This window comes from Xenopus laevis, chromosome 7L (assembly GCF_017654675.1).
Source record: "Xenopus laevis strain J_2021 chromosome 7L, Xenopus_laevis_v10.1, whole genome shotgun sequence".
NCBI classification, from domain to species: Eukaryota; Metazoa; Chordata; class Amphibia; order Anura; family Pipidae; genus Xenopus; species Xenopus laevis.
This window is the reverse complement of record NC_054383.1, coordinates 125936076-125957026: the sequence shown is the minus strand read 5'-3', so window position 1 is coordinate 125957026 and position 20951 is coordinate 125936076. Positions and strand designations below refer to the sequence as shown.

At 36.2% G+C, this 20951-nt stretch overlaps 1 protein-coding gene and 1 pseudogene across 9 annotated transcripts in view; one reads left to right on the top strand and one right to left on the bottom strand.

Annotated features, from left to right (window-relative positions):
- Positions 1–20951, top strand: part of LOC121395696 — a 457636-nt pseudogene that overhangs the window by 197017 nt on the left and 239668 nt on the right.
- The window catches only part of LOC121395699, a 70186-nt gene that overhangs the window by 18708 nt on the left and 30527 nt on the right, over positions 1–20951 (bottom strand). For 6 of the 9 annotated variants that reach the window (XR_005962627.1, XM_041569967.1, XM_041569969.1 and 3 more), the window contains 7 exons: positions 20206–20271; positions 17872–17934; positions 13818–13883; positions 13413–13478; positions 11280–11378; positions 3578–3637; positions 1606–1671 (listed from right to left, as the gene is read on the bottom strand). Coding sequence is in view for 7 of the 9 variants with exons in the window: in XM_041569967.1 (XP_041425901.1) it covers positions 1637–1671; positions 3578–3637; positions 11280–11378; positions 13413–13478; positions 13818–13883; positions 17872–17934; positions 20206–20271 (455 nt within the window). In the remaining 2 variants the exon portion in view is untranslated. Of the gene's footprint in view, positions 1–1605; positions 1672–3577; positions 3638–11279; positions 11379–13412; positions 13479–13817; positions 13884–17871; positions 17935–20205; positions 20272–20951 lie in introns of those variants that run through there. The other 3 variants (XM_041569970.1, XM_041569971.1, XR_005962628.1) reach the window with 3 other exon arrangements.

The following is a 20951-nucleotide window of genomic DNA, read 5'->3' as shown; positions in this document are numbered from 1 at the left end:
GGAGTATGCAAAATGTATTAAGCACAAAAAACTCATATGCAAAAGTGCTGGCAAGTTACTGTTAAAGGACCAGTAACATCAAATTTTTTTAAAAAAAAATTCGTTAGTATACATCAAAAAATAAACACCAAGACAAATAAAATTTTAAAATTGCAAAGCCTTTATTAAGAAATAACTTACCGAAACTCCACTTCCTGTCCTGTACAGAAAAGGCGACACGGCGACCATCCATTGTGCGGCGCTGGATTTCTCCTCCTTGGCTCTGTCTCATGTTGTATTGACAGCATGTGAAGTGGCTGCTGCATCAGGGAGCGTGGTTTCCATAAACAAGGATTGCTGGCTCATGGGCGCATCTGTAGAGTGGGGAAGCTGTTTAGATTGGAGCTGGGCCACATCGTGGATGTTTGTAGTTCCAGGCTGATCGGAGTTCCCAGTCACTGGCACGTAGCCACTCTCAACATGCGCTGCTTTCCGTGCTATCGAGTGCTTCTTATCGACCCAAATTCAATGTTTTGCTTTTCGTGCTATAGAGAGCTTCTTACCGACCCGAATTCAATGCGCTGCTTTCTGTGCTATAGAGCGCTTCTTTCAGACTCGTCAATTACGAGCACTCTACGTGGAGGAACAGCCATGGCCAGAGGATCCCCTCTCTTTAGTTAGCATGCTTGCAACGACCCCACTTGTGGTTATTATTAGGGTAACAGTCTTGTCTTGTATAAATGGGGTCCCTGTGCTTAGCCAGCAGGGGGATAATGGGATGGAAGGGAACGCTGGGCACTTGGAAACTCTAGAGAGGGAGAAGGAGTGAAATGGGCATTATATTCAAAAAAATATTTCTGCTTCTCTCTCGTGGACCCTGACACTGAACAGGAACCCGCACTGTGTGTCCGCTTGCAGTTTAGCGCTCGATAGCACGGAAAGCAGCGCATGTTGAGAGTGGCTACGTGCCAGTGACTGGGAACTCCGATCAGCCTGGAACTACAAACATCCACGATGTGGCCCAGCTCCAATCTAAACAGCTTCCCTACTCTACAGAGGCGCCCATGAGCCAGCAATCCTCGGTTATGGAAACCACGCTCCCTGATGCAGCAGCCACTTCACATGCTGTCAATACAACATGAGACAGAGCCAAGGAGGAGAAATCCAGCGCTGCACAATGGATGGTCGCCGTGTCGCCTTTTCTGTACAGGACAGGAAGTGGAGTTTCGGTAAGTTATTTCTTAATAAAGGCTTTGCAATTTTAAAATTTTATTTGTCTTGGTGTTTATTTTTTGATGTATACTAACGAATTTTTTTTAAAAAAAATTTGATGTTACTGGTCCTTTAAAGTCAACAAGAGTTGTACTTTCCAAATTAAAACCATTTTAAAATGACATTTTTCTAAATCAAGTCCAAATAGCCCCATTGAAAATGAAGACTATAGTGCATATTTATTGTTATCGGGTTTTACTTTTAATCTGGTTTTCATTGATTGTGTCTTTAATATTCGCGTTTCTTTATAAATAAGTGCACGTTCAAGATTTTCAAGTTATTGGGGAAAACTCAAATAATTTAAATAATTCTGCCCCCACGTACCCCTCTACTTTAGAGAAATGTTATACTTACATAATGCTGTGCCGCCAAGAAGGGCCAATGTTTAACATAGAGTTAACAGCCTTGACATTAGATTGACTGCAAAAGAAAAGAAATATATTTATATATATATATAATTAGAATGGAAAGTTCTGTTTTATTGACCTATGAACTTATTTATATAATTATACGGAGTCTTTGTAAATGTGAAATCCTTCAGCTTTAAAATACTGAGACAGATAAGATGATGAATTCCAGACTGGGGAATTATGGGTAAATTTTGCCGTAGTTAGTGATGGGCAAATTTATTCACCAGGCATGGATTCGCAGTGCATTTCGCCACCTGTGAATTTTTTTGCGGAACTTCTTCAAAAATTTGCTGCCAAAAAAAAACTTGCTGTGACAAAAAAGTTGCACATGTAAAAATCGCCGTGCGTCAAAACAATCTTGATGCCCTTTGGCTTTAATGCATTTGGACAAAAAAAGTTGCGTGTGAATTCAATTCGTTTAGCAAATTTTTCTCTGTTTTGCTAATTTTTTCAGAGTTTTGCTAATTTTTTCGTGAAGCAAAACGGGACACATCGCCCATCACTAGCCATAGTTATTAAGATTGACTTTATTGCACTTGGATAAAAAAAGACACTTGTGTAAAAATTGTCACGTGTCAAAATAATTTTGACACCCATTGACTTTAATGCATTGGGGCAAAAAAGTTGCGCATGACAAATCCTTTCGTGAATTTTTGCTGCTTCGCTAATTTTTCAGTGAAGCAAAACAGGACAACTCGCCCAACACTAGCCGTAGTTATAAAGATTTCCTAAATGTCAGGAAGATTTTTTAAGATTTTCAATCATTTTAATGAACAGGGACATTATTCGCAGTGTTTTTTTGAGTAATCTGAGTGATACATCCAGTCAATTTAAATTTTTAACTGTCGGGTGTTTAAGCAACAGCATTGCTGAATTGTAATGTCCAACCAATCAAATAAGTCCCTGAGAAACGCTGGGCGCTAAGTTAATTACAACACAGTGCTCATCTACGTGTGGCTTATCTAATCCACACAAGTCATTTTTTTCCCCATGTTAATGAAATGTTTGCTTGTTTTAATTGTTGCTGGATGGAGACCTCTCTCCCTCCCTGTAGATAAAATGAGGCAACACTCAGGGGCCCATTTACTTAGTTCGAGTGAAGGAATAGAATAAAAAAAACTTAGAATTTCGAGTGTTTTTTTTGGCTACTTCAACCATCGAATTGGCTACTTCAACCTTCGACTACGACTTCGAATTGAACGATTCAAACTAAAAATCGTTCGAATATTCGACCATTCGATAGTTGAAGTACTGTATCTTTAAAAAAAACTTCAACCCCCTACTTCGCCACCTAAAACCTACCGAGGTCAATGTTAGCCTATGGGGAAGGTCCCCATAGGCTTTGGAACAATTTTTAGGTCGAAGAAAAATCGTTAGATCGATGGATTAAAATCCTTCGAATCGAACGAATTCGATATTCGAAGTCAAAGGATTTCAATGCGGCAGTCGAATATCGAGGGTTAATTAACCCTCGATATTCGACCATAAGTAAATTTGCCCCTCATTGTACCCTTAAGGGGTAATTTATCAAAGTCCAAATTTATCTCAATATTTTCTACTACAAACTACGATCAAATCCGCTTGGGTTTTTATGCTTATTTATTATTACATTTTCCCAAAAATTTGCTTTGCGGGAAAAAATCAGGTTTTCACATTTTTTTGGAATTTTCACCCGAAAACTCTGAAAACTTCGGGGTATTGCACGAAACCCAGTGCACATCAAAAACTCATTGGGACTTCTCCCATTGGCTTATATGAACCTCGACAGGTCTGAGATGCCGGATATTCAGACTTTTCAATCCTCTGGGTTTAATAAATTCCGAAAAATTTCTGATTTTTTAAAAGTCCAATTTTATAAGAAAAATCACAGATTTTAGTAAATAACCCCCTTCGTTTCTGGGAAATCTTATACTTACATAATTCTACAACAATTAGAGCAGCCGATATCAACAATATTATCACACGCCTGTGAGGCACTGTAAAGAGATAACTGATATTAGAATGGGAATATTATTTCTCCGTTATCAGGTTCATATAAATGAAGATAATAATCAAATATAGTTTGACCTTTGTAAATGAAAATATTGTTAAGAAAACATTTTGTGCATACACTCCTATAATGAATTAGTAAATGTGCAATGCATCACTTGCATAGCTTCTTTTGTTAAAGTTTATATAAGAGATAAATAAAAGATATAAATAAGAGAACATTGGGATTTGTACAAAATACAGTCTATACATCCTCCTTTTGTCTATGGTCTTTTCCACATTTTGCAGTGTTACTACCTGGAATTCAAATAGATTTATTTTGTTGGGGTAAACAATCATGAAAAATCGTATTTTCACGATTTGTTCAGATTTTTTTATCCAAATTTTACAATTTTTTTGCATTTTTTACCCGAAAACTCAGAAAACTTCAGCGCACATCAAAAAAATCATTGGGACTTCTCCCATTGACTTATACGGAACCTCAACAGGTCTGAGATGCCGGATTTTCATATTCGGACATTTCCCATCCTCGGGGGTTTAATAAATTCCGAAAAATTCATGATTTTTTTAAAAGTTTAATTTTATATAAAAAATCACGATTTTTTTGTGATTTTTGCATTCAGAGTTTATTAAATAACCCCCATAATGTACGTATGGATAGGGCCCCCTCTGATTGCCTATAGATAAAATGTGCCAGCACTCTTTTCTTTCTTTTGAAATTCTTTTTATTGAGATTTTCAATAAAATACAAGTATATGACAATATGATAAACATACAGTGTTTCAATAAGGAGCAAAAGAAATATTCATGAGCATTACAGTAAACATTTGACATGAAAGACAACAAAATAAATAAACAAACAAAGAAAAAGGGGAAATACAAATAACATAAAATAATGAAATATCAGAATAATAATAATAAAGTAAAATAAAATTAATTTAGATAATTTAGAAAAATAGACCTGGTATTCTCTCCTACAAATTAAAGTCTGACAATGCAAAAAAAAAATATATGAAGAAACATTTTTGTGAATGAAGGCATTAAATATCTCTTTTAGCATTTTATTAGCATAGATCTTGTCCCATAAGACTAAGGATAAATGACCTCTTATCAGCCTCTAAAGATGAGATATAAAGAGACCATCTATTCCTTATTCTATTTCTCTGGAGAAGATCATCCATTCTAAATCTAATTACCTCTTGAATACATAAGTTAAATAGATAAGACAGCACATCCTTCAAAGAAGGGGGGTTCTCTTTTATCCAGTACAAGAATATAGATTTCCGAGTAGCTGCCATAACTAACCAACAAAAAGATAATATTTCATCTGAGACATTAATAGAAGAGCCATTGCAAGATACCTGAAAAAAGTCCTTCACATCTACTAGAGCATATTGAGGATTTAAAGAGACATCTAAATTAGTCAATTTTTTAATAAAACCTTTTATTTTTTCCCATAGGTTTCTAATAATCGGACAATCCCAGATATAATGAAAGAAGTCAACATTCTTCTCCGTACATTTTGGACAAAAATAAATCTTCTGAGAGCTATCACAGTTTTGGAACAATAAGCCATAACCTAAATGAATGAGCCGGAAATGTTGGTCTCTCCAAGACTCAGAACATATATTCTTTCTAAAATTTTGGAAAGAATGCAGAAGTTCCCTGGAAGAAACATCAGTTCCCAAAAATGAAGACCATTTTTTGCTCGAGTTCTCTAGTGGATCTAAATCCTTGGAGACTGACTTTAAAAGATGTAATGAGATCCATGAAATATTATTTAGTTTAATATCTTCAACCAACTGTAATAAACCTTTATAAAACTGATGATGACTTAATTGTGTTTTTGTTCTATTATCGATTAATTGAAAGCCTTGTCTAATCTGCAAATAGCTGAGCCTTTCCTTCTCAGAAAGACTATACTTTTCCTTAAACATTTTCCAAGGGAGTGGGTCTCCCAAAATTGGATCTAAAATGTGAGTAATTTGAGAAATACCAAATTTTCTCCATTTGTAAGAAAATTGATTTCTTTGCTTTATGGGAAACCCCTTCAGAAAGAAAGGAGATAAAAAAGGTGAGACATTGAAGTTTAGATTATTCAGTTTACATAGAATTTTCCAAGTACTGGTTGTATCCCTAAAAATTGGATTTCTCTTAATATCTATATGTTGCTCAGACCAGTTTTTATGTAAAGAAGATATAATATGTTCTTTTGAGTCCAAAAATAATTCCAGATTCAGATTAGTAAATTTCTCAGTACCCGACAGCCATTCCACAATATATCTAGTATTAGCAGCAATATTAAACTTTCTGAAGTCTGGGACATTAAGTCCTCCTAAACCTTTAGGCTTTCTAAGTTTAGATAAAGAAATTTTAGGTTTTTTGTTATGCCAAATAAAATTTCTGAGGATTCGGTCTAACTTCTGCACATCAAGATGTTTTAGCAATAGCGGAAGGTTCAGAATAGGAAACGCAATTTTTGGAAAAATTAGCATTTTGAATAATGCTATCCTTCCCATTAGGTTCAATGGACTATCCATCCATTTTTTGCAATGGGTTTGCATTATGTGACTTAATGGAGAAAAATTTAAAGGGTATAATTTAGAGAGATCAGAAGGGATCAAAATTCCCAAGTATTTCATTTTACCAGAAGGAGATTTAATTTGAAGATCAGCTAGCAATTGCCTCGGAATGTTAGAACAAATGTTCAGAATATCTGTTTTACTGGAATTAATGAAATATCCTGAAAAAGTCTTATAATAGTCAAAAAAATTAAAAATATTTTTAAGTGATAACGTTGGATTACTAACAATCAAGAGAAGGTCATCAGCATATGCTAATGATTTGAAATGTTTACCATCGATCATCAGACCTTGGAATATATTTGAAGAATCCAGAAATCTAATTAAAGGCTCCATAGAGATATTAAACAAAAGTGGGGACAAAGGACACCCTTGACGAGTTCCTCTGAAGAGATCAAAAGTCTCTGATAATTCCCCAACTGCTGCGATTCTTGCTTTGGGATTAGAATAAATAGAGCTAAGTAATAACATAAACTGACCTTTAAGACCAAATCTGTCACAGCATTCTGAGAGATATTTCCAAGAGACATTGTCAAAGGCTTTCTCAGCATCTAAGCTCAATATTGAACATGGAATCATAGCTTTCTTGGCTTTGTAAATAATATTTATTAAAGTACGTATATTCTTAACCCCTGTTCTATTTTTTACAAAACCATTTTGTTGAGGAGAGATAATACTAGGTAGCAATAAAGAAAGCCTATCAGCTATTATTTTTGTTAAAATTTTAATGTCGAGATTTATTAAAGAAATAGGTCTAAAGGAAGCCGGTTGAGAAAGATCTTTGCCTTCCTTTGGAATTAATTTGATATGAGAAACCATACTAGAATTTAAGACTTTCCCATGACAATAAATTTCATTATATAGATTGGTCAAAAAAGGGGCTAGTTCCAATTTTAGTGTTTTATAAAAAGGAGAAATTAATCCATCCGGCCCACCAGCTTTGAAATCCTTTAAAGAATTTATGGTAGACAATACTTCCTGAATATTAATTGGTTGATTAAGCACATCTAGTTGCTCTTCAGATAGTTTTGGGAAATTAACCTTCGAAAGAAAATTCAGACTTTCAGTTTCATCTAGCTGTGAAGGAGAATAAATAGATTCAAAATAACATTTAAAGATATTTACTATGTCTTTTGGGAGGTTAGTCATCTTACCCAAATGATTTCTAATCATCATTGGTTTATGAGACCATTTACTATGTTTAAACATATTGGCGAGAAATCTATTTGATTTATTATGTAAATTACCAAACCCAGCTTTACAATAGGCGAAAGAAGATTGGTCCCTCAAATTAACCCAATGTTTAAGTTTATCTAATGCTTCTTTATATTTTTCACTATGTTGTTTAGTAGGATGCATAACGAAATTCAAATATGCCTTTTTTTGAGCTTTAGAATGCAAAATAAATTCTTTATTAATTTTTCTCATATAATGTATTCTATATGAAGTAATTTCCCCACGGATTACCGCTTTCCACGCATCCCATAACAATGGCAAGTTGGGTTCATCCTCCTGAGTTGACATATTTTCTTTAAGAAACAATTTCCATCTCTCTCTCAGCTTTTTATTAAATTCCGGCTTATCTTTGAGGAAAATTGGGTAAGACCAAGGAATGTAAGATTTTGGTGAAGGACCTAGATCTACCTCTATTAAGACCGGGGCGTGATCTGATAAGTTGATACTACCAATATTTGCTGATCTAGTTTTATTAAGTACATCTATTGATGAAAATAAGAAATCAATACGAGTTCCTATTCCATGAGGATGAGAGAAGAAGGTAAAATCTCTATCTGTCGGATTCAACATTCTCCAAAGGTCCACCATCTTAGTTTGACTTTCAAAATTCGATAACAATTTTGATTTTTTAATAGACTGTTTTTGGACTGGGCCACTTTTATCTAAAGGCCATAAATAGGATTCATTAAAATCTCCGCCAATAACAAATTTATTTTGTGGATAAGACCCTATCTTCTGGATTATCTGAGAGTAGAACTGTTCTTTACCTGAATTCGGAGCATATAAAGAACTCATGAACCAAACCTTATTTTGTAAAAGCACCTCAGCTATCACGAATCTTCCATCATTGTCCCTTTCTGAGTTCATTAATTGGATATTCAAAGACTTATGAAATAAGATCGCTACTCCTCCTTTTTTTTTCACTGCAGGGGAATAGACTACATTTCCAACCCATCCCTTTTTTAATTTTTCAGATTCTACGTCAGAAAGATGAGTTTCCTGTAGCATAACTACTTCTGATTTCAATTTTTTTAACTCAGCTAACACTCTTTTTCTCTTTATAAATGAATTAATCCCATTCACATTCCAAGTAACAATATTAAGCATTAAAACCTATCATAAGATATAAAACCAAAAGTTTCTAAAAATACCAGGTCTAGTAAAATAAGAGGAGAATGTAATGTAAGCCAGGTCACTTAAGTGAATGAAAAAATAAAATAGAATCATCATAAAAAAAAATTGGACAAAACTCCAATAAAATACATAAAAAGACATCAGGGATGTAAACCATCTATTGATGAAATGAACATCTTTAAGTATATCAACCCAAAAAAACCAAAAGCTTCTTAACCTTAGTGCTTTGGTATCAAAAAATCTCAACCAACCAAAAAAGAAAAAAAAACAAAGCACCAGAAGAATAAACATTAGGTTCAGTGACTTCACTTTTTTCCTAAAGAGAGAGAAAGCTTAAACTCTCTTACAAAGATAAGTGGCAGGGAAAATTCCACATCATCTACCACTTACAAACTCAAAACCTTCAAATTTTAATTTTAATTGAAATATCAAGTTAAATTAGGTCATCATATTATCCAAATTAGATTGTTCCTGTGTAATAGGGGATCTGGATCTAGATCTTGGATTTGCTGTTGTATTCTTATCTTGAATCTTCTGTGTGGGACGAGAAAAAACTTTTGTTTCTTGCCTCCTTTCCTTAGCCGAAGCAGGAAAACCAAATCTTGCATCTTTAGGGTGATCCTTAATAAAGGATGAGGATTGTTTCTCAAGCCGGAATATGAAGTTTGAAGCATCCTTCGGGTTTTCAAAAATGTGGGTTTCAGTTGCCAGAAAAATCTTCAATTTAGCTGGGTACGTGAGTGCAAATTTAATGTTCATCTTAAATAAAGATTGGCAAATTGTAGTGAATTCCTTCCTTTTTTGAGAGAGCAAAATTGAGTAGTCTTGGAATATGAGGATTCGGAAGCCATCAATATCCAATGTATGGTTTTTCTTATAAGCTTGAAGAAATAGAGCTTTTTCAGAATAGTCTAAGAACTTAGCAATGACTGCTCTTGGTTTGAGGGGAGCTTGTTCTCTCAAAGGTCCAATGCGATGGACTCTTTATAGCTTAATGTTTGTCAAGTTTTGTGAAATCCCTAGTTTTTTAGGAATCGTTGAAGTAATCATAGTGATAATGTCACTCATCTTATAAGATTCCGGAATTCCTATAAATCTTAAGTTATTTCTTCTTGTCCTATTTTCGAGATCATCAATTTTAGATTGCATATCCTTTGTCTTCTTTTCCAGATCATCCAATCTCGTAGAAGTGAAAATTGTGTCATCTTGAATATCAGAAACCAGAGATTGTAATTCCTGCATCTGGCGATTCTGTGAGGTAAGGTTTTCAGACAAACTTTTAATAGTGCCTTGTAGAAGTTCAAGTGCTTTTTCAATAGCTGATTGAATAGCCTTTTCAATCGTTGGGTTAAGTAGTTTTGCAACTTCGGCTGCTAGAAGAGAATTTTCAGTAGATTTTTGTTGTGAGCTTTTAATAGAGCCATTGTCATTTTCAGAATTTTTCGAATTCTTCAATTTACTTCTTTCGTAGGTTTTCCCATTACTTTTAGTAGAGAAAACTGAGGGGGCAGGAGAAGTATCCATATTTCAGCAGTAGATTTTCGTCAAAAAAAAAAAAAATAATATATATATATATGTAATATATATATAACGAAATCCACTATAGTTGCAAGCAGTATCTCGAGAAAACACTTAATCTACTTGAATGTAGACTGGTGTGTGTTTCAGACTTGGGGTGGAATAAAATGTCCCAAATATATATTTTCTTCACAGTTTGCAATACTCTTTGCAGTCTGGTATGAAGATGCAGTAAATAGGTTCAGATAATTCACTTGTTTTTACCTCAGCTTCTGTTTATTTGCAATACAAGAGTCTTTATGCACAAATATTACTATTTGTGAAGAGAGTATAACATGAGGCCATAGTTTAACCACCTTTTTTTCTCACACAGATGCGTCTCTCATTAGTCAAAGTTAGGTATGACTGAAGATCTTATCATCTCCTTAGTAAAACAATGAGACTCACTTTGTCTTTCCCTTCACACCGGTTAACTTTTCCTCCAGCTCAATACTTTTTGTGTAGAAGCATTAAGGCATAATATAAGGGTGCATCCTGAGGTAAAGAAAGAACCCCTTGTCGGCCATCTTGCTTCATAAACAAATGCGTCACACAGTAATAACTTTTGTTATACTTGGGGTTATTACTGCTCCTTTACAAAAACTTAGTCACTGACTTTTTCCTCAATAAATATTTCCCTTTACCTCAGTTTGGTTTTCTGTATTTTGAAAACTGTTAGGCTTGGTAAAAGGAGTTATCGTGAGGTGATACTTCTGTCAGCCATTTTGTCCCAAAAGTATATGACTCCCAAATCTTTTAGTTTTGCCAGGAACTATTTAAATCATTAATATATAAGTTATAGTTACTGAAATCCTCAAAATAATTCTCTTTCCTTTCCGGTTCACAGGTTAACAAGTCTCCGTTTCAGAGCCAAGGCCATGGGCACCCGCCAGCACCGAGTCAAAACTCTCCTCTGCTCTCCCCAGCCGCAACCGGATCACTTCGGAAGACTCGCAAAAGAGAACAGGAACTCAGAGGATCTTCAAGGTAAGTAAATGAAGTATCTTGCCGAATTTAAATAGCTGTTGTAAGTGGAAATGCGCGGAGCTTCACTCCTGCCCTCCCGCTCTCTCAGGCGCCATAACCGGAAGTCATGTGTGCCAGCACTCACTGCACTTACCTACTTTACTTAATTGTTTGATATATTTATAAGCCATTTTACATTTTTCAAACATGGTAAGTTTTTCAAGCTGTTTAGTCAAATGTTCACGGTTTCCATCTGCGAGAACAAAAAGACTGTTTATTAGAATAGCACTGTACAATACAATGTTCCTATTACTTTATCCAAAATATAACCTGGGAACAAATAGCATTTAAGACTCTACATAACTATAAATTGAAAATCTTTTTTTCATATAAAATGAAAAATATTTTCCCTTGGTAGAAAACAGGTCATTCAGACTTCCCTTTGTCTACTGATTGCATGTTTTATTTTATGATTGTTATAGTTTGCTTTGCTCTTTCTTTATAAATTGTGTTTTCTGGTTGTGCACTATATTACTGCCTTTATTATAGGGTACAAGTGGTCTTTATTAGCTCTACCCTCTCAGCCCCCCATCCCATGTATTCCCCTGTGCTGTACGAATCCCTTTGTCATTCTATTCTCCTTATTTGCCTCTATATCAATCATTTTTTCCCATTTTTTCTGCATCTTCCCCGTGTCACAGCCTTCACTTAGGGGCAGATTGATCAAGGGTCAAATTGAAAATTCAAATTGGAATTTGAATTTTTGAAATGTTTTTATTGCAAAACTGTCAAATTCAACTAGGGAGTTATCCAAATTCAATTTGAGTTTTTTTAAAAAAAATTCTAATTTGATTTTCGAGATTTATCATACTCTGGTCCTTTAGACTTTTCACCACCTAAAACCTGACCAATGACTGTTTAAATGAGTGGAGAGGTGCAGAGATCAATTTGGAGATGTTAGCAGCCTTCCTGACATTAGAGTTTTTTTCTCTGAAAAGTTCGAGTTTGAGCGAATTTTGATTTTAGTTTTTGTTGTTTAAATTAGTGCGAGTTTAAAATATTCGAATTTTGAATTCATGCAAATTTATGGGAGTTTGAAAAAACTTCGAAATTCGACCCTTGATAAATGTGCCTCTACAGGCATTTTATGAACAGCGAATCTGTCTTCCAGTTCATTAAAATATTTAAAGGAGACATACAGGGTAAATAAAAAAAAAAACTAATTTTGAAGGCAATTATGAATAATATGTAGTGTTGGTTTCACATTGTGGTAGAAATTAATATCTTTACAAATGGCCCCTTTATTGGAGCTCCCTATAGATGTTCACTGGTCCCTGTCCGTGTTTCAAATGAGGTGTGGGCGTGTCCTAACGGTCCCTGCCAGAAGCACAACAGGAGTGGACAGCCAATCACAACCCTGCAGTCACACAAGCACAGACAGGCTTCAGTTCCCTATCAGGTCAGCCTAGTTGCTGATTGGTTCCTGTCCTACAGTGCAATGTGCTGAGTGGGCTGAGGCTTCCTTGCGCAGCCAGATAATTCAGTGGACAAGAAGTGGAACAGATGGGTGGGACTAGTAGGGTTTTTGCAGGAATTTTCAATAAAGTAACCAGAAACACAACTTTTTGAATTCCTTCTATATCTAAATGAGTAAAATGCACTTGTACATTCTTGTTTTTTTTACATAAAATGTCTCCTTTGTGATTTTCAGTTCAGCCTCCTTGAAAATAAGTAGATCAATGTGATTAACATTACCATTTATGTACGACTTCTACTTGAAAATAAATAAAAATAAACAGAGCTGCATAACAAAAGTAGCATGCTTTTTATGGTGGTTTTTTTTTTTCCTACAATCACAATTTTTTTCTCTCGAACTGAAAAATTAATTTTTTTCTCAACTGTTTAACCATTATAATCCCCACTTCGAAAGAGGCAGAAGATGGAGGCAAATCATTTGAAAAAAAAAATAAATAAAACTGAAGATCTATCGAAAAGTTGCTCAAAGTAGACCATGCTATAACTTACTAAAAGTTGTGAAAATTTGGAAATGTATATCCTGGCCAAATTTATTTCAGACCCTGAATACCATGTGACTTCAGATCACTGAGTAATACCATTTGTGGGGGTTTTTTTTTTTGGATTATGCAAATGTAGGGAGATTTGTAACATATAAACCCAAATACAAAAAAATGATTGGACGATTTCAGTAAAGGGCCTGACCCTCTCTCTCCCTCTCTATAGATGAAATGAGCTGGACCCTTCAGATTTAGGGAAATATTATACTTACATAATTTTGCACAGCCCAGAAGGGCCACAATTATCAACCCTATGAGAAGATTTCTACTTACACCACCTGCAAGAGTAAAGAAACATTATTACAATGGGGAACTCTGATTCACAGAGATTATATTCAATTTTAGCAAGTGTAAATTAATAATTCAACTAAAATTAAAAGCATTACGTCTTTATTTCGTTTGTTTTATATTCATTTGTTTTATACTACTGAAAATACTTAATGTGCATAAGTGTGTATGTATATACAAAAATATTGTATTTAGTCTATGCAAAGAAAAATGTATAATATAATATATATATAATATATAAATGAACCAGTGAAAGCCCTGGTTGACATGCTTTTATTGCCCCAAGGATTTTTCTACCCCTATATAATATAATGAAATGTTATACTCACATAATGCCGTGATGATCAGAAGAACCAACAGTAACAAAGCTAAAAGAAGATCTCCAATAAGAGCTACTGCAAGAACAAAAAGAATGGGGAATTCTGTTTTGCTACACTATAGCATTAATTCATATAATTGTACAGAAAATGCTGTAACTCTACTAGTAACAACTAACATGGAACGAGAGAGAGAGAGAGAGAGAGAGAGAGAGAGAGAGAACATAGAGCAATGGATGCCGGCACTACTCGTATAGTAGGTATATTGTGCCTGTGTGCAATAGCCAGAAAATAAGATCCTATGTAGACAGATGATCGCACTCACTGACCTGTTTTTTAAATACATTAAATAAAATTGAACTTTTTTAACTATTTGAAAAAGTTCCTGGTGTGCACCTCATTTTTTTGTTTATATATATATATATATATATATATATATATATATATATATATATATATATATACAGGTATAAGATCCCTTATCCGGTATCCAGAATGCTCCGAATTACGGAATGGCTGTCTCCCATAGACTCCATTTTATCCAAATAATTCAAATTTTTAAAAATGATTTCCTTTTTCTCTGTAATAATAAAACAGTAGCTTGTACTTGATCCCAACTAAGATATAATTAATCCTTATTGGAGGCAAAACCAACCTATTGGGTTTATTTAATGTTTAAATGAATTTCTAGTAGATTTAAGGCATTATGACCCAAATTACGGAAAGATCCGCTATCCGGAAAACCCCAGGTCCCGAGCATTCTGGATAACAGGTCCCATACCTATATATATATATATATATGATATCAGCCACTGGATAGGCTCAGAAGTCATATGACATGGTGGTATAACAAAATAGCATAGAAAGGTGCTTAATTATCAAGGCCAAGCTGGGGGATCCAGATTTTCCTGGGGTGCTAGTGCTTCTTGTGCCCCTTAGTGTTCTAGCACTTGCACTTATTCAGTCTTTTCTGACCCCATAATGACAACGAGTCCATTCCCTGCATCAATAAATTCTCATTGTAAGATATTCCCTATGTACTGTGCAGTTCATTTACTCAGAGCAAACAATAAGAAATTTGTGCTTTATGAAGAACAATGAAACCAAATCACTAATTGGTGCTACAAATAGCTGTGCTGAAGAGAATCAACCAATGAGGCATTTTCTTTCATTGTTAAGCTTGAATTATACAGAAATAATTGGTTGCTGCTGGCAACTGCCCTTGTGCAATCTGACACATAGCTAAAAATGACAAACTATAGGTATGGAACTTGTTATTCAGAATGCTTAGAACCTACGGATAGGGGGTCATAACATAATTCGGATCTCCATACCACTAAGAAATCATGTAAACATGAAATAAACCTAATAGTCTGGTTTTGCTTCCAATAAGGATTAATTATATCTTAGTTGGGATCAAGTACAAGCGACTGTTTTATTATTACACAGAAAAATTCATTTGATTTGGATTATCTGGATAAAATGGAGTCTATGGGAGTCGGCCTTCCCATAATTCTAAAATTTCTGGATAATGGATCCCATACCTGTATATGGCAAAAGTAGGTTATTGCTCCTTCTAATGAGCGGAATTTGTCATTTAAGCCACAGCCATCATTGCTGACTCAGGGGCTACTACATCATATAATGACAATTGTGGGGTCCCTAATTTGTGAGCACTTTTGGGAAATGCCCCCATGGACAGAGCCAGGTCCATCTAGAATGGGTTTGCTGAGATGGTAAGGAACCTGACTGCACAGACCCCTCAACCCAACTGTGAGCCAGACCTGATCCCCAACATCAGTGCCCAACCCCACTAATGCTTTTGTTCCTGAATGGAGACAACTCCCAAAAACAATGTCCCAACATCTAGTGGAACCTTCCCAGAAGAGTAGGGACTGTTAAAGCGGCAAAAAGGAAAAAACGACTTTAATAGAGTTAAATCCATACTTTCTCTGTACATATGAAATGATTCAGTTATTATATCTAATATTATGCATGCATTGTTTCTTTAGTAATGGGTGGTATTCATTTATTCTATAAAATATGTATTGTATATAATAAATTGATGTAACTAATTCAGGATTCAGTGGTATCCTGAACATGTTGCAGTATTCCAATTTGATTGAATTCTGACTCAAACCAAATTAGAAACCGGGGAGGCACATTTATCAAAGGTCAAATTTCAAAAACTCCAATAACCTCCCGTGAATTCGAAATGTGGCTAGTCGAAATGTATTAATAAAATCAAATTAATAAAACTTGAACAAATTTAAATGACCCGAAAACTTGAATCAAATTTGAATAGAATTTGGTCAAACTTAATTCAAGTTTTTCTCTAATAGTCGATTTCGAATTCTTAAAGGGCTAGAATTTCGAAGTGTTTTTTTGGGCTACTTCGACCATCGAATGGGCTACTACGACCTTCGACTACGACTTCAAATCGAAGGATTCGAAGTAAAAATCGTTCGACCATTCGACCATTCGATAGTCGAAGTACTGTCTCTTTAAGAAAAAACTTCGACCCCCTAGTTCGCCATCTAAAAGCTACCAAAGTCAATGTTAGCCTATGGGGAAGGTCCCCGTAGGCTTGGCTAACTTTTTTTGATCGAAGGATATTCCTTTGACCGTTGGATTAAGATCCTTCGAATCGTTCGATTCTAAGGATTTTATCGTTCAATCGAAGGAATAATCCTTCGATCGTACGATCGCACTATTTGCGCTAAAATCCTTCGACTTCGATATTCGAAGTCGAAGGATTTTAATTCCCAGTCGAATATCGAGGGTTAATTAACCCTCGATATTCGACCCTTTGTAAATCGGCCCCCTAGTATGATGTAGAAAGTGATATTCTGAGACAATTTGCAATTGGTTTTCATTTTTAATTATTTGTGGTTTTTGACTTATTTAGCTTTTTATTCAGCAGCTCTCCAGCAATTACTGTACTACTTACTACTGTAATTTCAGCCATCTGGTTGCTAGGGTTCAAAGTACTCTAGCAACCATACAGTGATTTGAATAAGAGACTGGAATATGAATAGGAGAGGGATGAGTAATAAAAAGTAGCAATAACAATACATTTGTAGCTTCACAGAGCATTTGTTTTTTAGATGGGGTCAGTGACCCTTATTTGAAAGCTGGAAACAGAAGACGAAGGCAAATAACTAAAAAAATATATAAAAAATAAATAATACAGACCAATTGAAAAGTTCCTTTGAATTGACCATTCTTTAACATACTTACAGATGAACCACGCCATTACGTATGTATAGAAATACACAATTTATACAGTTCATTAGTGTAATTTATTAAGTGGCCTGTTGGGCAGAGACTTCTCTAGAGATGAAATGAGCCAATGTTCAGGGTACCCCTTTAGATTTAGGGAAATGTTATACTTACACAATAATGAGATTGCCAGCAATATTAAAGGAAAACTATACCCCCAAAATGAACACTTAAGCAACAGATAGTTCATATCATATTAAGTGGCATATTAAAGAATCTTACCAAACTGGAATATATATTTAAGTAAATCTTGCCCTTTTACATCTCTTGCCTTGAGCCCCCATTTCGTGATGGTCTGTGTGCTGTCTCAGAGATCACCTGACCAGAAATACTTCAACTCTAACTGTAACAGGAAGAAGTGTGGAAGCAAAAGACACAACTCTGTCTGTTAATTGGCTCATGTGACCTACCATGTATGGTTTGTTTGGTTTGTTTGTGAGTACAGTGAATCCTACGAGCCCAGGGGGCGGCCCTTATTTTTTAAAATGGCAATTTTCTATTTATGATTACCCAATGGCACATACTACTAGAAAAGTATATTATTATGAAAATTGTTTATTTACATGAAGCAGGGTTTTACATATGAGCTGTTTTATGCAATATCTTTTTATAGAGACCTACATTGTTTGGGGGGTATAGTTTTCCTTTAAATAAACAATTATGCCTGCCAACAAAGAGACACAGTATATTAGAATGGCAAAGTCAGTTTAATTGCACTATGAACAGAATGAAATACTTTAAAGGCATCCAACTGGGATTTGGTTTAGGGAAATGTTTTACTTACCTAATTTTACGAAGACCAGAAAGGGAATTGTGTAAGTTTCTAAAGCTTTTCCTACTGGACCTGCTGTAAGAGCAATGAGGTGTGTAGATTAGAATGAAAAACATTGTTTAATCGCATTATAAACAGATTCTCATCATGAAGAAGCTGCTAAGAAGATGTTTTTTCCATTAAAGGGAAAATACACCTCCATTTTGACATAAACTCACTCAGTTGGAGTATAAAATATTATATGAACTTTGAAAAATAACTATAAATGTATACATATTTTGTTACCCGAATCCACATATTGAAAGGAACCCATGCTAGTCTGTCTGTGCCAGCAGTCACCAGGTTCACCACTACCTACCCAAGCTCACAGAATAACCCAAACCCTCAGCCACCTTGTTCCATTGTGAAGTGATAGTCATGCTCTGCTGGGGTTTGATCCTGGGACTTCCTGGCTGCTCTCCCAAACCACCGGCTCTCATTTGTGTTTCATCTGGGTCCCTGGTTTACCCCAATTAGGGCTGATTTTTCCCTATATAAGCCCAGCCCTCCTCATATCCTGTGCTTGAGCACTAACTATGGTTAGAGCACTGCAGCCTATTTCCTAGCTCCTGTGCTCTCACCCCTCCTGCTCTTAGCACTGTCTGGTCTTGCTCCTAGTTTCAGCCCTTCTGCTCCAGTCCTTCTGCTTTAGTCTGTCTTGACAAACCGTATCTTGACCTGGTTCTACGCCCGCACTGTTGCATTCCAGAGTCTTCATTCTAGTCCTCCTGCTCCAGTCTTCCTGCTCACGCCTAATTCTGACCTGGTTCTACACCCCTACTCTCAGAGTCTTCATCCTCTCAGCCCCTTCCCATCATGTCACTGATCTTTGCTTGCTCCATCCTGTTCTCATTTCTGTACCGGACTGGAGCCTTCAGGGGGCACAGAGGCTCCTGGCAGTCCCCGGGGGACCCCTCCAACCTCCAATTCTGCGAGTGCAGTTCATTCCTTTATGGTAGAGGAGCCCCACCGGCCCAGTACGACAGCTGCAGCTGTTGGCACTATTGGTGGTCCTTGGCTTATAAGGACTAACTCCTTTCCCATGTTCTGCCCTTTAGCCTTAACTTTTCCTTACAGTGATGGATTTTGGGGCATGACGTCCCTCTGCTTTGAACAGAATCTGTGCACAACCCACTATGTTCAGTGAGAGGCCTACATCCCAGGCTCCTCAGTACCTCTCTATAAGTGAAATGAGGAAATGCTCACTGTACCAAGAAAAAAGGCAGGCACTTTGAAGGATCAATCTTCCAGACAGACTTATAAAGTAGTAGGTAGTTTATTCTAGGTACATCAGGATACAGCCTTATGCGTTTCATATAATAAGACACTTACTGTAATCATAGATTCTATGATTAAGTGTCTTATGATACAAAATTTGTAAGGCTGTATCCTGATGTAACGAATAAACTACCTACTACTTTATAAGTCTGTCTGGAAGATTGATCCTTTAAAGTGCCTGCCTTTTTCATGATAGGGTTATCCCCTCCTCCAGCTGACGGTTCAGGGCGGTGCACCTGGGCCTCTTCCCATATCTGGTGAGTGCTTTACAATTGGAGATCTAAGAAACCTGTTACATTCTGACATCAGCTTTTGTGCCTTTATAATGCTCACTGTACCCTCAATTAAGTGAAATGTTATAGTCCTCTTAGTCCCTTGCCATCATGTCATTGATCTTTGCCCACTCCATCCTGTTCTCATTTCTGTACCTTTGTCACCCCTCTTCTGCACCTGTTGGCCACTATTGGTGGTCCTTGGCTGAAGGACTAACTACTTCCCCAATTTCTGCCCTTTAGCCCTCACTTTTCCTTACAGTGATGGATTCTGGGGCATGAAGTCCCTCTGCTTTCCACAGAATATGTGCACCACCCACTATGTTCAGTGAGAGGCCTACATCCCAGGCTCCTCAATACCTCTCTACAAGTGAAATGAGGCAACGCTCTCTGTACCCTCAATTTAGTGAAATGTTATAGTTCTCTCGGCCCCTTGCCATCATGTCATTGATCTTTGCCCACTCCATCCTGTTCTCATTTCTGTACCTTTGTCACCCCTCTTCTGCACCTGTTGGCCCTATTGGTGGTCCTTGGTTGAAGGACTAACTCCTTCCCCACTTTCTGCCCTTTAGCACCCCCTAACTTTTCCTTACAGTGATGGATTTTGGGGCATGAAGTCCCTATGCTTTCCACAGAATCTGTGCACCACTCACTATGTTCAGTGAGAGGCCTACATCACAGGCTCCCCAGTATCTACCCATAACTGAAATGAGGCAACACTTACTGTCCCCTAAATTTAGTGGAATGTTATACTTACATAATGCTTTGTCCACCTTTTGGATATGGTTTGAGCATGTGTTGTCAATTTTATCACAAACATCAGCTGCAAAAGATAAAAGATACTTCACATCAGAATGGGAAAGTCTGTACTGTGAAACGATTCATATGATGAAAGATCTTATAAGCTTCTTTCCGGCACACAATACAATACCCAACAATATTTTTTGCAAAAATGTAATACAGTATATAAGAGAAAGTTGCCATGTGCTTGACCTCTTTCCTGGGTCACAACTTGCTGGATGAGGTAGTTAGAAGGGCCCAGGGCAGATGTAGGCCTCAATAGGAGTAGCTTACTTTAGGAGTGAGAGGAAGGATCAGAGCATTTAATTGAGCTGCCATAGGATCCAATGAGGAGATCAGTAATGGTTAGTACCCTGAGGTGTCACCCATTATTATATGTACTCAAGTGGTCAGGCTCAGGGATAGGAGTTGAAAGACCAACAGAGCACCAGAGAAGACATCCACTTCATTTAAAAATAACAATTTAATTCCAAATGTAAAAACATTGATGCAAACAGAATATTGGACCATCTGCTTTATGCATTTCATGGCATCCAGCCACTTCCTCAGAAACAAAGGATAGCTCATTCCACCCTCCATATATAAAAGCCCTCTACCCCTCCTTATGCTAACCTTATTATGGGTTGGTTTGAGGTCTCTACAGCTTTAGAGATAATAATCCATAGGTGTAGATTTTTTTTCTCTCTCGCTATATTGATGATT